The 17,183-nt window shown below is 47.0% G+C and overlaps 1 protein-coding gene across 1 annotated transcript in view; it reads right to left on the reverse strand.

Moving 5' to 3' along the window:
- RASGRP1 (RAS guanyl releasing protein 1) overlaps positions 1 to 17,183 on the reverse strand; it is an 82,133-nt gene that overhangs the window by 26,839 nt on the left and 38,111 nt on the right. Inside the window, exons 3-5 of the mRNA XM_081155849.1 lie at positions 7,375 to 7,514; positions 1,553 to 1,608; positions 190 to 321 (exon numbers count right to left, since the gene is read on the reverse strand). Of these exons, the coding sequence (XP_081011975.1) occupies positions 190 to 321; positions 1,553 to 1,608; positions 7,375 to 7,514 (328 nt within the window). The remainder of the gene's footprint in view (positions 1 to 189; positions 322 to 1,552; positions 1,609 to 7,374; positions 7,515 to 17,183) is intronic.

Raw genomic sequence — 17,183 nt, forward strand, 5'->3', positions numbered from 1 at the left:
AATATTAGTCACCCACAGCTTTATCGCCAGGGACTTCTCTGCTTGCTTGTCAAATGTCAAGCTTTTCACTTTGGTGAGGTGATTTCAACCTGCCCATGGAGGGGCTTCTCCCAGCAGCAACAGAGCAGCAGTCACAGCTGGGAGTCCGAGCCCAGCGGAGCAGAGATTCGTCCAAACCTGGACACTCACATTTGAGTTGTGTCGATCAGGCGGCAGTGCAGCTCCTCCCCATGGGCTTTCACCAGTTCCTGGAACTCCTCCATAGTGTTTGTCAGGCTGGCATCCATTTTAAACATGGTCCAGAATTCTGTTATCCAGTACCTGCAAGGTGGGAGTTAGAAATCAATCCAAAACTGGCCCAGCCAATGTGGCTCAATTTCTTGAGCAGTGTCCCAGGCACCAAGAGGTCAGAGGTTTGATTCCTGGCCAGGGCACATGCCCAGGACTGCGAGCTCGATTCCCAGTAGGGGCCGGGCAGGAGGCAGCCTCTCCCTCTCTCTCAAATCAATAAAAACATATTTTTAAAAAAATAAAAACAATCCAAAACTGAAGGAAAGGACTCACTTTGGTGGGTTCTTCCCACAGAGAAGACTGAGAAAAAGACAGAGGCTGGTGTGCCCTTCTCTATTCCTGGGAACAAAGAATATAGATTCTACATACACAGAAGGAGCCAGGGTGAAGGTGGGGGGAAGAAAACCACCTGTCCACAGCCCTCTGGCCCTCCACGTGTTAAAAGCTTCGGTAGGACAAGGTGTATCGTAACCAAAGAAGTCATGAGAGAGATTTAGGCACAGCCATGTGTACCAGAGATAATTATAAATAAGATAACTACAGACAAACCAGTGTCCCAAGATGGGGCAACCTATCTGTAAATTACATTAATCATATCTTAGACTGTTATATGACCATTAGAAATAATAGTGTGCTGAAGGCCTGGGGGGGGGGTAGAGGCAGGGTGGAAGGGGGTCAATGGGGAAAAAAAGGGGACATCTGTAATTCTTTCAACAATAAAGATAAATTTTTAAAAAAATAATATTTACCAAAGTTTTTAATGACTAGTTTTCAATGATAATAAAGTTAAGTGATAACTAGAGGACATAAAACTTTATATGCGTTGTGATCTCAACTATGTTTAAAAAATCTTGGAAAAAAGACGAAGGAAATATACCAAAATAGATAGTTGGATATCAGTGATTATTACTATAGTTATATTCTTTTCTGTACTTTCAAAATGCACTACTAATATGAGCTGTATTACCTTTATAATTCGGACTGAAAACAAACAAGATAACTTCACCTCATGTCGTTTGATACCAAAATGCTGAAAGACTGAGGAAAACACTAGTATAGAACATTAAGCTCAGGGACACCAGAAAAAACGGACTGAGCTCTACTTCCTTTACCGGCTGCCCAGCCCAGCTGCCAGAGGTGGGCTCTAGAAAGACGGTCAGGCAGGGAAAGGCAGGGAGGCTGAGGGATGAACTAGAGTCGCCCCGCTTCAGTCTTTCATTTCAGCCCACTCCACAGTCCCAAGTGCAAGCAGACACGTTACCTTACAAAGTAGCAGATCTTCAGGCACAGCCCTGGGGACTTCTTTGCCAACGCATCCTTATACGTGGGCCGTGGTTAAGGGAAATGGAGTCTCTGTCACAGAAACCAAACAACTTCTCATCTGTGGAACCAACCCCCTCCCAAAATAAATTTTTTTAAATGAAATGTTTTCTTCTCTCTCTGGCCATAGGTAGAAACCAGCTCGGCATGTGCCGCTGTGTGCTATTATCACCTAGACGGGTGACATGGTGACCTTCCATCCGGCTCCCACTGAGATGGCTACAGGAGTCCTCTGCAGAAGGAGAGCCAGGGAGTCCACGCGAGGAAGCCCCGGCACAGGGGACCTGGGAGGAGGAAGCAGCGGCAAAGGACCTCCTGCCCAGGCCCATGCCCATGCCCATGCCCAGGCCCCGGCCCAGGCCCATGCCCGCAGTCAGGCGCCCAGCCAGTAGACACGTTAAAGAGAGCAGCCCCTTGTCTTTTGAAATGTTTCCAGTAACTGATAAACAGTTTGCGCAGTGAATTAGAGAAGATGGGGAAGGAATAAATGCTCAGGCACACTGTCATGCCAATAAGATGAAAATGATAATACACGCCTAGAGGATGTCAGTGGGTTGACCTTGTAAGCTATGATGGCAAGTCAGACAGAGCCACGTCAACATCCCATGAGAATGGTGCCATCCTCAGAATATGAAAGAATATCAAGATTCCATCGAGTTCACCTGTTAGAGACCAGTGAGTGTCAACCTTTCTCATCTCATGGCACAAACTAATTACTAAAATTCTGCGACACACGCCAAAAAATATATTTTTTGCCACTCTGACAAAAAAGAAAGGTGTAATTTTGATTTATTTACACCAGATGGCTATTGTGTTGGCTTTGTCATTTTTTAATTTGACAATCTAAAGGAAAAGAGGTCAGTGCCCCTGACTAAATAGTCAGGTGTTGCATATTTTAAACATTCTTGTGGCACCCCGGTTGAAAATCGCTGCCTAGAGCTATACGGAAAGAATATTCACTTAAGAGTAAAAGAACCCCAAATCTGATCCAGTGATGAATCTGGTGGCAGTACCATCTTCTGTACACAGAACGAGCAATGAGGCCATGTGGGCTGTGTGCCCTGCAGGGCTCTGCCCTTTTCTCTTCTAAAAACTTGTGCCACAGTAACTGCAATACCGGTCTCAGTGAATTGCAGCTGGGCCCCTGAGATGAATCCAGGGAGAAGCTGGCAGAGGTCTCAGCTAGGACAGGAGCAGTCTTTCTTCACTGGGTGCGCGTATTGTAACACCTGGGAAATTCAGAGTTCAATATAGCAAAGTAAAAGACATTATTGATGTTTTTATTAGGAAGGCATCTGTGCATTTTGAGATTTTATATGCCTGTAAAGTTCAAGAGTATATTAGAATGATAGCCTTGAATCTTCAATTTGGAATATGTAATTAAGTGCTTTAGACTTGTGGTTTTAGATTGAAATCTTATTAAGTTTATGCATCGCTTTGGAACATCTAAGATAATGTTAGCTTTCCTGTTTACAACTTTAATCTACTGAGTTATAAAAACTATTTCAAATTCAGGAAGGCCTCTGAAGTATTTTTTTAAAAAATAATCTAAGATGTAAAATTAATAATTGTCTAAAATCACTGGAAGTATATAATTTGCATGACCCAAATTAACCAAAAATTTTTCAAGGCCCCTTAAAAACGTTTGGTGGAACATGAGAGAATTACAGAAAGAGGAAGATTTGCGAGCTAAACTTGAACCCCTAAAGAAAAACTATGGTTGTGAAATTTGTACTTTCAATAAAATAACTTTAATTTTAAAAACATATTTTAATGGATTTACCACTTATAAAATCTGTCCTTGAGGGCACCAAAACAAAAACAAAACCACACCCACATCAACAAATAGATTCAAAATAAAAATAAGGCCAGCCAACTGGCAAACTTCATGCAGTAACAGGTTCTGACACGTGTCTTTCTTTGGGCACAAAAGCCAGGAGTGAACATGAGACGACTTACGTATCTTTATGCCACATCGTGAAGAAAATGCACCCCCTGAATGCAAAGAGATTCAAGCATACGGCACATTTTAGATAAATAGGTCTTAGATTCTATATTTTTATTATTTGACTGACTTGTTGAAATTTTTATTCTTCCTTTTTAATGAGGAAGGCACAAAAGCCAATCTCTCTTAAAACAACTAAATGGACATAAAACTCGACGTGGTGCCCTCTGTGTGGAGTTTATCTTCCCCTGGGTGGCTTCTTACCCTTCTCCTCACATGTCCCCTCTGGCAGTGCCTGGTGGCTGAGCGAGGGAGCAGGGAGGTGTCCATGCAGAGCCGGCAGGTCTGCGTTCAAGCGGGCACACAGGTGCCAGGCAGGACGGCAGCGCCTCCGAGGCCATCCGAGCCCCTGCGCACAGCGAAGGCAGCCCGCGGGGGGGGGGGGGGCACCCCCTTTCTCACTAGAGGAGATGGAAGCCAAGGTCCCAACACAGGCCGGCAGTCAGGGCGTCTGCACAGCTAGCGCTGTCCCCAGGAAGGCCCAGGGCAGTTCTGACTGCGCTTTTCAGGCATATGAACTATTCGAAGCATGTTTTAAAATTCCTTTGTCTCTCTCTCTTTTTTTAACAATGGAAAAACAAGAAACCATCTGAGCTTATTTAACTAATAATTCTATTGCTTTCAAGTCAGAACAAGGAAACTAAGTGGGAAGAAAAAATCGTTTTGCCTTCAATGTTTAACCTGGGTTTCGATGACGGGATGTCTAACTTCACGTTCCCTTCTTAGAACCCCTGGCCCCCACCCCAGCCTGGAGCAAAGCCCAGATTTCTCACCTAAAGGTCCTGGCAGATGTAGAAAACATATCCCAATGTTTGCACCCACAATAATGCAACATTCACTGAGCCCTTCCATGAGATGGCCACCAAGCTAAGTTCTAGAGAAACAAAGATAAATAATAAGCCTGGGGTTCCTGCCCTTGAGGGGACACACAGTCCAGTGGGGGAGACAACTTATAAATAGGTAAGTTACAATATGGGGTGTGTCTACATTTAAAAAACTACATTTTTTTAACTTGTAATTTTATTAATTTTTCAACACCCTTGCAAAATTCTATATTACTAACAGAAACGAAAGCAACTAGACACAAAGTTTTTGAGGTTTCTTTAAAACAGTCATCTATAAATACCAGAGCATGTAGGCATTACATGTCAAACCTTACAGACTGAAGTTTAGGGGGATCGATTCATTTAGCTAACAGAAAAAAACACCACACTTTCTGCAAAGACAGATGAGAAAGCTCCTCAGGCAGATTACATCCAGGCCAGAGACTCAAGAGATATACACTGACCACTTAGCAATGCAAAACTACAGCCATAGGAATTAAATAGATCTTCAAATCAACAGCATTATTTTTAAACACCAGATGTATTTTTAAAGGGTGGAGGGTGGAAAAGTCAGAAATGACTTCAGGAACTGGGAGAGCATTCGCTACAGTCTGGGGGGCTGAGAAGTTCGGGGGGGGGGAAGGGTTTCTGAGAGCAGCAGGGTGAAGTGGGAGACACACACTGGGGTTAGACCCCGGAGGGCCATCTCCTGGCAACTGAGGAGTCTGACATCACCCCTCTCGGGGGCAGAGGCTCCGAAGCAATGGTTACTGATTTCTCAGGAAAGTAACTTCAGAGGGGGACAGTGAACAGCAGGGGGAGGCGCGCAGGTGAGAAGACCATGGGACAGAGGCCTAGGAGAGAGCCCAGGGGGCCCGGACTACGGCAATGGCATGGGAATGGAGAGGAGAGACCAGATGAGAGTCATTTCTGGAGCTGAAACTCTGGGATTGGGTGGTGGACTCTGTGGGAGGTGAAAGGCAGGAAGGAGTCGTGAGCTGCTGATGTTTCAAGTTCCGGCAACTGAACGGTAATGTCACCACTAACTGAAACTGAAAATGAAAATACAAATGTCAAAGCAGAATTAAGGGGGTAGTAGTTGGGGAGAGGGGGTGGTGAGTTAATGAGTTAAGGTTTGAACATATTAAGATCGATGTGTCTGCAGGACAAATTAGTCCAAACATTTTTAAGAAGTGGTTTAGAAAAATACAGACTCGAGAGTCATCGACACAGGAATGGTAATGAAAATCCTGGTGAGACATCACCCAGGGAAGGAAGAAGACAGAGAAAACCAGGATGTTAGCCCAGTATTTAAGAGGTGCTTAAAGGAGATGCTGGATGCAAAGCTGGAGGAGGGGCAGCCAGGAGGAAGGAGAGCCAGGCAGGTACATATCCAGGAGCCCTCGAGGGACAGTTTGGGAGGCAGGGGTGTCAACAATGCCCAGTGCTTCTGGGAGGTCAGCATACACAAAGATGGGAAAAAGCCATGGGGCTGGCAACTAGGAGGTCACTGGTGACATCAGAGGAAAGTCTGAGTGCAGGGGTGGGGCCACGGTTGAATTAAAGAGTGGGAGGGAGTTGAGAGACTGGAGATAGCGGGTGCAGACTATTTTAAGACGGTTGCACATCAAATTTCTAACCCTAACAGTGGAACGAAGGGGAGGTAGCCCTGACAGTTTATTTTTAGGCTGGGGACATTTCGATGTGTTTTAGGCTGAGGGGCAGGTGCCATTGAAGAGGCAGAGTTTAAAAGTACAGGAGAGAGGGGAGACAGCTGATGGGTAAGATCCTGTGAGGAGGAGGGGAGGGGAGAGGGGACCACTCACTGTGTGCGCGGCACTCCAGGTACAATTCAGGCCTTAGACCAACAAATTTTGCAGGGAGAAATACTTAATCCCTAACATTGTTTAGAATTGCTGGTGCATGGAGTTAATAAAAAGCAGACCAACTCTGGGTCGGTTTTATTATGGTTTTAAAGTTCCCTACAGACCAGACACCCACTTATTATCTGCACCTCTTATGTGGGCCCCGCCCTTGGAATGCCGCTGGAAACACCTCCTTTGAGATGAGAGGTAAAGATGTACAGGGTGTCCCCAAAAAATGGATACACACTTTAACAGCTGATAGCCCAATTTTAATAAACACTGCCTTTGTAATTATTCAAAGTGTGAGTATGAGTATACATTTTTGGGGACACACCCTATATCAGTAGGCTTAGAGAAGGACTTCAGTCCTGACAGCTTTATTTTTGTGTGTGTGTGACACAGATGAAAAGGTTAGGGGTCAGGGGAGCAGTAAAGATTAGAAGGGCCGCAGTCATGACTCAGTGCCAGGGATCCGGGCTTCGGGTGCTAAACAGTCTCACCCTACCCACGGTTTCTCTTCAGGGGCCGCAGCTTGCAGTGTCATCAGCGAGGGGGAGAAGGCAGGTGCTCTCCCCCCTCCACTCGGTTCACACCCCACAGGAAGGTTAAAATCCAGCAGGGTTTGCTGCCTGAAGCAAAAGGCACCAGCAGACTCTCCAGATGCTATGCCACCAGGAAGCCGTCAGAACCTGGGGAAGGTTCCAGAACTGGGCAGGAAAGCCAGAATGCATGTCATCACTTGAGTCAAGCTTGCACCCTTGTCAATCTGCACGGGGTGAATATGAAATTTGATGAATCTACAGGGAAGTACTTTTACTAGTCAGGAACACCGAACAAGACTGTTCGCATGCTGATTTCTTTGACTACTTCCCAGAGCAATCAGCATCAATAGCATTGCCCCTCCCCACTGAAGACGCACAGACCTATGTATGTGTATAAACACACACACACACACCATGTCCCTGAAAGGACATGTTACATGTGAACCCATTTACCACTTGGGATTATTCCAAATTGATCAAAATAAAAGCAAACTTCCAGTTTCAAGCTATTTTTGAGAAAAGCCCACTTTGGGCCTGCGGGTCAGCGTGCTGAAAGGATATAGGGCAATCACTTTCTGGAGCAGCTCAGCAGAGGAAATGACAATTCGGTGCATGGTCAGCATGACTTGCAGCAGTTGGTTACTTCGGCACAGGTTTCCATCTGCATCTGAAACAGAGAGAGCAGCATCTGAGCGAGGCCCCAGAGAGAAACCAGTCACCTGGGGGCCCCGACAGAAACCAGTCACCTGGGGGCCCCGACAACCCTCCCTTACTCTACGGTGCATGGCAGATAGGGGACTCTCCAGGCACAGGGCCTTCCTTCTTCCTCCTTTGGTGCCATGTGTCCCTTCCTCCTTTGCTTTTCTCACCCTCCTGCTGTATCCTTCCCTTTGTAAAATGTCCATTTTGATGCCCATTAACCACCCCACCCAGGTAGTGGTGGAATCTTGGGAAAGGGGTAAAATTTGCACCAGTGCACCTGAGTCTCTGTTGAAAGCAGCAGCATATCCAGGTTTTGTGGGGCCCTAGGTACATATAATGGAGGGGTGGGGAGTCCTTTCTAGGGTCAGAGTGAGAAAAGTTATAGTCTTAATAGATTACAGTTAAAATACCTTACATTTGCAATTTTTGCAAAACCATGACCTTAGTTCGTCCAGCTTCCCCTGGGATTGAACACTGCTCATCTCCCTTGGCCCTCTGGCCCTAAGGGTGGTAACGAGTTCTAACTGCTGACAGTCTCTGGGTGCAGCACCTCTTAATTCCACTCTATCTCTGCAAATAGTTCTTCATTAAAGTGTCTTCATTTAAACAAACCATGTGAATTTTAGTCCCTGCTGGGAACTTGAATAATTCAGGATAAAGTATCGAATGAACGCATAAACATGAATTACTTTATCACTGATAATTCTTTAAAACACATCATACAAAAGGGGTTGCCATTTTCACTCTTTCCAAGCGTAACAAACGGTAAGTAAAGGACATAGTGCATTTGGGCTCAGGAACCAGAAGTCCTGGCTCATTCTCAAAAGGTGACCTAAAGTCATAGTTCACTGAGTAAATAAATGTAAGTAAACTGACAGGATCGCTCCCCTTCCCATCGCAAATCCACCAATTTACCCCACTCTGTTCCTACCTGCCTTCCGCTGTTTCCACAGAAGGCCAAGGCGTCTGCTGTGCTCTGGGTCTACCCCTTTCTCAAGGACTTTGATCCTACCTTTGTCTACTTTATTCCCTGCAGTAACCTTTCTCTCTCTTTCTCTGCTTTATTTCCACTAGTATTTAAATATGCACCAGAATCTCCTATTTAAAACAAAAATGAAATAAAGCAAAACCTTAAATTCACATCCTCTCTAGCGACCTCTCCATTTCTCTGCTCTTCTTTTCAGCAAAACTTCAGTCATCAATTTCTTAACTCCCTTTCCTTCTCAACCATTCTGCTTTGACTTCTGACTCTATCATTCCACAACATATTTTATTTTCAAGGTCACCAACCGGCTCCACCAAATCCTATAGTTTATGCCTCCATAAACTCATCTTACTTTATGACTCAAGTTGCATTCGAGCCAACCCACGTTGACAACTCTCTCTTTCCTGGAACACTTGCTTCTCTTGGCTTCCACAACATCACACTTTCTCAGCCTCTCTCTCAGGCTCTTCTTCTGTCTCTCCTTCCTCTGCTGAGCTTTTAAATGTCACTGGGCTCTGCGGCTTATTCCTCCCACTGCTTTTTTCTGACAATCTAAAAAATTTAAAACTTCTTAAATTTTTAAATTAAAAAAAAATTAACTTTTTTTCCTAAGTGAACTACTCTAGTCCTTTGGGTAAAACAGCACTGATCTGCTCATGACTGCCCAACTTATATCTTCAGCCCTGAGTACCGAATTCATTTGTCCAACACACTTGGCAAATCCACTCAGATATCTGATTTCAAACTTAACTCATCCAAACAAAACTCCTGACCTCTCCTTCCCTCGATTCATTCCTTCTCCACTCTTCATCTCAGGAAATGGCACCACTGTTACCCAAACCAAAAACCCAGGAGTCATTTTTCATGTCTCACTTTCCCTCACACCCAATCCATCCGCGAGTCTTGATTCTACTTTCAAACAACCTCTCAAACCTGTCCATTTCTTTCTTTTTTTTAAATTTTTTTTTTTTTTTAAATATATCTTTATTGATTTCAGAGAGAGGAAGGGAAAGGGGGAGAGAGAGAGAGAAACATCAATGATGAGAGAGTCATTGATCAAACCTGCAACCGGGCATGTGCCCTGACCGGGAATCGAACCCCGATCGCCTGGATCCTAGGTCGACGCTCAACCGCTGAGCCACGCCCGGCTGGGCAAACCTGTCCATTTCTTTCCATCCTCGCCATCACATTAATTGTAGCCAGGATCACAAGGTAAAAACCTAAATGACCTCCTTGCTTCCACTCTTGTCCACCTGCAGTCTATTCTCCACACACAAGTCAGGAGCAAGCTCCTAAAGCCCATATATCAGGTCATGTGCTTAATATACTTTAATGAATTCCATTATACTGGTAACAAAACTCAAACTCCTTACAATGGCCAATGGAGCTCCACAGGTTCTGGCCCCTTTTACTATTTCCCACTTCATTTCGTATTTCATACACTGTTACTCCTCTCCACAGTCTACTACAATTATAGAAAGGTAACTTTTCAGTTCAGCATTTGAAAATATAGCTCTTAAGATGCAGCTTTCCGCACAGAGGTAGTAGTGTTCCTATTCCCATATACTATGGTAAGGAGCAGGGAACTGTGAAATGTACTTGTAGGGCATGCATTAGAATGTCCCAAGGAGCTACGGACACAGTCACAGGCTTCTTCAGAGTGGACAGAACCTAAGACGTGACTCAACTCTTCTTTGTGGCTGGCTAGCATCTTTTAACAATGTTATTTCTAATTCTCACAACAATTCTGCGATGTTAGTATTGCTCGTGACACACAGCTAAGGAAATGAAAGCTTGGCGATGCTGGTACTTTGTTCTGGGTCAAAGAGACAGTGGGTGGAGGAGCTGAGACCTGGCTCCAGGCCTGTTTGATTCCTGAAGCCCTGCTCCTTCCATGCACTCGGCTGCATGCTGCACGACCATTTCTCAGGACAGGGAATTCGAGTGTTAAACGGGAGGCCAAAGTGGATGAGCTGTAAGATTTCTTCCAGCCCACAGGGCTACAAGTCGAAGAGATGCCACTGGGATGTTGGATTGGAACCAATGCGCATTTGGACTCCAGTAATTTCTGAAGTCTCTTGTAAGCCTTGGTTAATTGACACTGATCATCAAAGTTCCCTGTAAGGTAAGAAGGGTGCCATGTCTAAGATTCACAACCACATTCACTGCACTCCACTGCACCTTGCACCCCTCTCACACAGTCTGAGGCTACCCATCGGGGCTTGTTAATCCTCATGAGCGCTCTGTGGAGTGAGGGCTGGCAATCGACAAGGCCGGAGGTGGGGGGGATCCAGTCAGTAAAGGGCGGCAGAGACAGGCTGACGGAAGAGGCACCTGGCACCTGGGTCCTGAACTCCCTTCTTGGTTCTTTTTTCAGTAGGAGAATGTCTTGGCGTATTCACTTGCCCTCATTCCCACCACCGTCTCTCCCCTACACGACCTTGGATGCCCCTTACCCCTCTGCGGCCTCATCAAGGATGCATTCCCTGCCTGACCTCATCTCAGAGCAAGCCCCAAGATGACTTTCAAAAGGAAGACCTTTTGAAAGTCAAAGGGAATCTATCTTCCAGGCTGCTGGATTTTATTTTGATATTTTGATGTAATTGCTGTACACTGATTTAAATATTTCAATGAATAATTTCATTTTGTTTGCATCTTGAAGCTTTTTAAAAATGCAGGCGTCACACTCAGAATTCTAATAAGTAAAATGTGCAATGCATAATAAAGTGTGTCGAACTTGCTCGTCCCCATCTGCTTCTCCTTACACTTCAGGGGAAGATCTTTAAAGGGCGGAAACCTCAGTGGGTACAAAATGTCAATCTTAATACTCTATCACTGGACCTGGGTAACGATGCGTGCTGCTGGGGAGCTCTAGTACTTAAAGACCCACCCAGCCGGGGACCATTTGCTCCACAAGCAAACAGGAGTCACATGGCTTCTAGAGAGTCATCTGTCTCTGAAGCAACAACCCATTTTCCATCATTAGATTCAGTGGTGGCAATAGTGACACTTCATGGAATCACAGAATCTGGGGGTGGAAAAGACCTGAGACGTCTTCTACCTCCACCTTCCATCGATGCATTATTTCCTCCTGAAACTGTCACAGGTAAGTGGCTATCTGGCCTCTGCTTGTACCCTTCCAGTGAGAGGATAACAGCTACTCTGTACAGCAACTTTTCATTCTACTTCAACTAAAAACAGTTTTGGATACGATTAACCAACTTTGATAATTAATCTACTCTGTGCAAGGCACTGTCCTAGGACCCCAAGGAGATCTGAAGAGCTACAAAAAACCTCGCCACTGAGGAGCTCACAATCTAGCTGGGGAATGACACACACACCAAGGCACCAAACAGTACCAGGTGGTAAGTGGGCAGGTGAAGCTGTGGAGGCCACGCTGAGTAGTGGTCAAGTTCAGAGGAGGGAGCGATCCGCTCCAGTGTAGAGGTTCAGAAGCATCTCAATATCCATGGCGAGGTGACCCAGAAATTTAAGATTTAAGCGCCCTCACGCTCCAGCCCTCTTCCTCTAAATCAGCCTGCACACTCCTTTTTTTTTTTTCCTTTCTGTGGTTTAATCTTAAATAAGTTACTGCCCCTGAGAGCGGTGAACTGCTCCCTCATTGGAATCCCGTGAAGGCAAACTCGCCCAGGGCTGCTCCAAGCGGACGAGAGGGGGCGGCTCCCACAGCCGAGGCCTGTCTGGGGATGGGGCGGAAACGACTCTGCGAAATGGACACAAAGCATGTCCCACACCCGAGAAACTCGAGAACGGAGCCTTTTCTTCCCCTTTGTCTTGGTTTCCATGGAAACCTCCTGCTGGGTGAAGGGATTCTGAGTGTACCAGAGGCAGGTGTCAGAACTTGGTATATTGAGGGTAGGCAGGCTGTCAGCACAGGGGGCAAAACACAAAATAGCAGGCATGCTGAAACCAGGACCGGGGAACAGTGGGGGGGGCGGGATCAGAAAGCGACTCGGCAAAGTTGGATCTACGGCCTACGCAGGGCTGAAGCAGCTCACGGAGGTCAGCATCTCCGCAAACCAGAAGAACGGCTCCGGGTGAAACCTGACTGACACACACGCGCGCACACACACACGCACACACGCACACACACACACGCCTCGGGTATAACAATGTGATCAATGTTCCAAAACAATAATACCTACTTGACAGCAAGACTACACTGTTCATTGAATCCTGCGTGGAGAACACAAAAACTGACAAGCTGGAAATAAGGTCACCAGTTTGTTGTTTTGTTTTTAGTGCCAGCAGGTGCCAACTGGGCAGGAAGTGCATGTGAAGAAAACGTGGCGATACGTACTTAGAACTCTGACAGCTTCAACTACCCAAGCAGCTCAAAACAGCTACTGGACACCCCTCTGATCTTATATTTGTCCCCAGGCCCTCAAGACGTGGGGAGAGGGCAATCAGGGAAAAGCCACTGTTTTGCTAAGGATGGAGTCTCACTTAACAGGGCGAGTGTGAGGATCAGTCTGGCTACTGCTAGTAGTGCTGGGAAGAGTTTAAAGAACAGCCCTGGCCGGTGTGGCTCACTTGGTTGGAATGTTGTCCCGTGCACTGAAAGGTTGCGGGTTCGATTCCCAGTCAGGGCACATACCTAGGTTTCGGGTTCAATTCCCAGTGGGAGTGAGTGCTGGAGGCAATTAATCGATGTTTCTCTCATACATCGATGTTTCTCTCTCTCTCTCTCTCTCATCAGTAAAACATATCCTCAGGAGAGGATTAAATTAAAAAAAAAATTAAATTAAAAAAAGCAAAAAAAAAAAGAGTTTAAAGAACAGCTCTTCTGGGGGTGGGGTGAGGGGGACCCTGATTTGTAGTGTTTGTAGATTTCTGTGGTATCAATACTCCCACTATGTCCAATTCCAAGCCACCAACATGAGGTCACTGAACATGGAGCCGGGGAAAGATGCTTGTAGTCTGCCCTCCGTCTAGGTGCAGCTGCTCCCACAGGCTGGGGCTGCAGGTCCCGGCAGCGGACCTGAGGTCACAAAGGGCGGTGCTTGCGCAGCTTCCTGCTGTGTTCCTTCCTACCTGGAATCCTCGTTCCCAGGTGCTCCTGAACTGCGCTCTTCACCTGCCCTCTGCCCTCTGCCCTCTGCCCTCTGGGCCTGGCTGACTGAGGAGCTAATCCACATCAACAAATCCCTCTGGTGGAGAAGGACCCAAGGGTGACCCTTTCAGGTCAGCATTGTGACAGAGATTCCTTGGAGTGGTTAGTGCTCTAACCCAAGGATGAACATTTTAACATAAGGTGGGATTTGGGAGAAGGGAAGCTCCCAGTTCCTTGTAAATCTAGCCCTGCTCTTGTTCCCTCGGGGACAACCCAGCATGTCATACCCAGGCCGATGGTGTGGGCCCTGCCATGTGAGTGGGACATGTATGTCTTGCTAGAACATTTTCTATTCCGTGGCCCAGTATAGTGTCCAGGAGCTCTGAGTATCTTGGTTATAATCAGCTTTTAGTTATTTATTTGTAATTGCTAGGGGACACCAAGATATGGACAATACACAAGCCTCAATTTAACCATAACCTGCAATTTCAAACTTCTGCAACAGGCCTTTAAGCAGAGTCTTAAAAAGTGGCTGGTCAGGCTCACCTCTTCCCTCTGTTCCCACCTAATACCTGGGGCATGACGACTCAGCCAAGGCCAGGGACTCAGAGAAGGGAAAAACCTGGCTGATCAACCCCAGGCCTCCTTTGAGTCCTGTCCTGGAGAGGCCAATTGGGAACAGAGCCTGCACCTCCTCCCTTTGTCCTGTTGATACTGAGTCACTGTCCTGCTGGGTCAGAAGAATGGAGGGGAGGAGGGGAAGGTCTGTAGTGGCACAGCGTCTAGATACATGCATGAAAATACAGACACACGCTGCATGCACCTGCACACAAACTGTCCCTGAAGCCAGCCAGCCCTGGGGAACTACTATTCTCCCGAGATGAGAGCACCTGAGAGCAGCATATCATGTTTTTACAGCACTTAGGTTCAACAAACAGAATTATCTGTGTTGACACAAGTTGCACACCTCTGTGCGGTAGCAGGGACTGTGGGCTCCATTTAAAGATGAGGAAACTGAGGTACTATGCCTTGGTCATGGCCCCCAGGGCTGTTGAGTGAGGGCTCCTGGACAGGAATGGCCATCTGGCCCCCAGCCCAGGGCTCAGTCTTTCCTCGGCACCTACCTCTCCTTGAGGATTAGGAGATGAGTGTGGTAAAGACCAGCTGTACGGGGAGGAGCTCTCACTGTCAGCCATCTATCCTACAAAGCTAAACCCCCTACCCACTTCTTTTTTTTCTCCCCAAGAAGCCTGACACCCATACAGACCAACCTTTCACCCTTCTCATGGTATTTATGGTGCATATACTCTAAAAACCTCTCTGGAGATCAGAACCCGTAAAGCCGCCACTTTTCATAACCTCAACCCAAGGCAGCTGTTACTGGCACCGTTTAGCTAGACAACTTGAAACCAAAGAGCCTGTGAGCCAGGGGCCATGTGGGTGAAAATACCAAGTCCCCTGAGGGCTCACAGCCCCCGTGCTGGCCCCTCTCCCTCCTGCGGCAGACACTCCGCTCCCTGGGCCATGCCAGACGGCACTGGAACGTTCCTCCCTGGGCACGGTGCTTCTTCAGAAGCGGGCGGCTTTGTGTGGAGGATGACCTAGATTTTTTGGATGAGCGGCTGCAATCTATAAATGTCTAACCAAGCGCACGAATTGCCTAAAGTGAAAAAGAGCTTTTAGCTGTGTTGCTTCTGCTGAGCCTTCCTTGGAGATTGCCATCTCGACTACACCCGTCACATCTGAAGAATCAGGGGTCTGAGGAGTCGTGAAGGCAGCTGTCTTCTTCGGTTCTGCAAACTGGACACAGTTCTGGGGCTGGGGGTTGGGAGGCTGGATTGGCACTAAAAGATGAGAGGAGGGAGGAGGTGGGACAGGTTGTGGGCAGACTCAGTGATCTGACTGGGACAACAATGCTATGACCCCAAACTCTCAAAGCCATTGTTGGAAGGTAGCACCCACTGAGCACCCCGAGATGGCTGTTCTCTGGGGTCCATCAAACTCCAGGAACAATCACATGATCTGGCTGGGTAGCAGTTGAGCTGGGATTTGGTTCTTTGGTGATGCAGCCCACCTGACTCACACACGGCTCATCCCACCACAGCACCGCAGGAATGCGCCTGGCGGGGGAGCTGGGCCCAGAGGACACACAGAGCTGCCAACAGGTGGCCAGGAGAGGGGCCAGCAAAGGGGAGTGGACCTGAAGAAAAAGAAATGAACAAAACGGGGAGGAAAATCTGGGGCAGTGCTCTTTCCTTGCGTATCTGTTGAGAGGCTAAACAGGTAGAAGCAACCCAGTGAACTTCCCACAGACTCACCCAGTGAAATAAAACAGGGCCTCCCTGAGACAAGTTAGCCTCACACTCAGCCTTCTCAATGTGTGGCTTCCTCCTAGCAGCCCCACGAGCCTGGATAACCTCGTTCCAGTGCAGAACAGGCCTGAACCACTGGGGTGTGTTGACATAAAATAGCAATACAAGTACAGTCTCGCCACAAATTGGGCTTTCACCATAAAACTGCCCCTGGCTTACAGTTCCCTGCACTGACCAGTCCCATACCATATCATCACGTTACCATGCATCATCAGAGTAACTGAGCAAAGTATTTCCTGATCGGAAGTTACTCTGAAAGTCTCCTCCCCTTCTTTGGTTGTAGTTAGGCTTAGGTTACATTTGATTAAATATAGAAAAATGCGTAGTAAACTGTGACGAACTACAGCAGTTGAATTGCTCTTATTTCTCTTGCTGGATATGGAACACTATTTGCTTTTCTCTTTGCTCCTGTTAGTCTTCAGCTCTTCCAGATGGGACCACGATGTCTCATAAAACACTGACTCTAACCACTGCTCAGAGAGTGGCTGTCCACAGTGGTGTGTCAACTGCCCAAACTGATGGGACTGGAAGTGGCTTCCCTCACGCATGGTCTTGCTCCATGTGGAGTCTGTTGCGGGCATCTAAACCGCCTTCCCACTCTAGGTCTTAAGTGCACCCTCCCCTCAGACCTTGAAGACGGAAGGATTTCTTAGTGTTCACAGAGCTGCTGGAGCGAAATCTGCATGAGGACCTGGGGAACGGCTGTGAAAAAGAGAATTGTGGGTGGGGCTGGGGGAAATCTCTCATTATCTGAAAGAAAGAAGAAACTGCCCTCTACTCAGGAGCCAAGAGCCAAATAAGAATGTTTCATACACCTCAAGTCATGAATTGGTGCTGTGTCACCTTCTTAGAGAAAAAGCCCAAATGCAACACTGAAACTCACGATACTGGTACCAACTGGGAGGTGGGAGAGCCGGGAGAAATGCTAGGTACCGTGGGGAGGAAATGCAGCATCTGACTAAAAAATGAACAATATATATTCAAAATTCTCTCTCCTCCTCTCACTATCTGTCTCTGTTGCTCTCCTTCCGTTCACATACCCGAGTGCATCCTGTGCACTAGTCTTTACGTGTGTAGACTCTATGAGGCAGGTGGTAACTACTGTCACCTGATGACGAAGCAGCTGCAGCAAAAGGGGGTAACTTTCCCGAGATTAGCTGTTAAGTGGCAGCCCTGGGATTCGAACCTGGACTGCGCAGTCCT

This window comes from Miniopterus schreibersii (assembly GCF_964146895.1).
Source record: "Miniopterus schreibersii genome assembly, chromosome: 1".
Taxonomy (NCBI): Eukaryota; Metazoa; Chordata; class Mammalia; order Chiroptera; family Miniopteridae; genus Miniopterus; species Miniopterus schreibersii.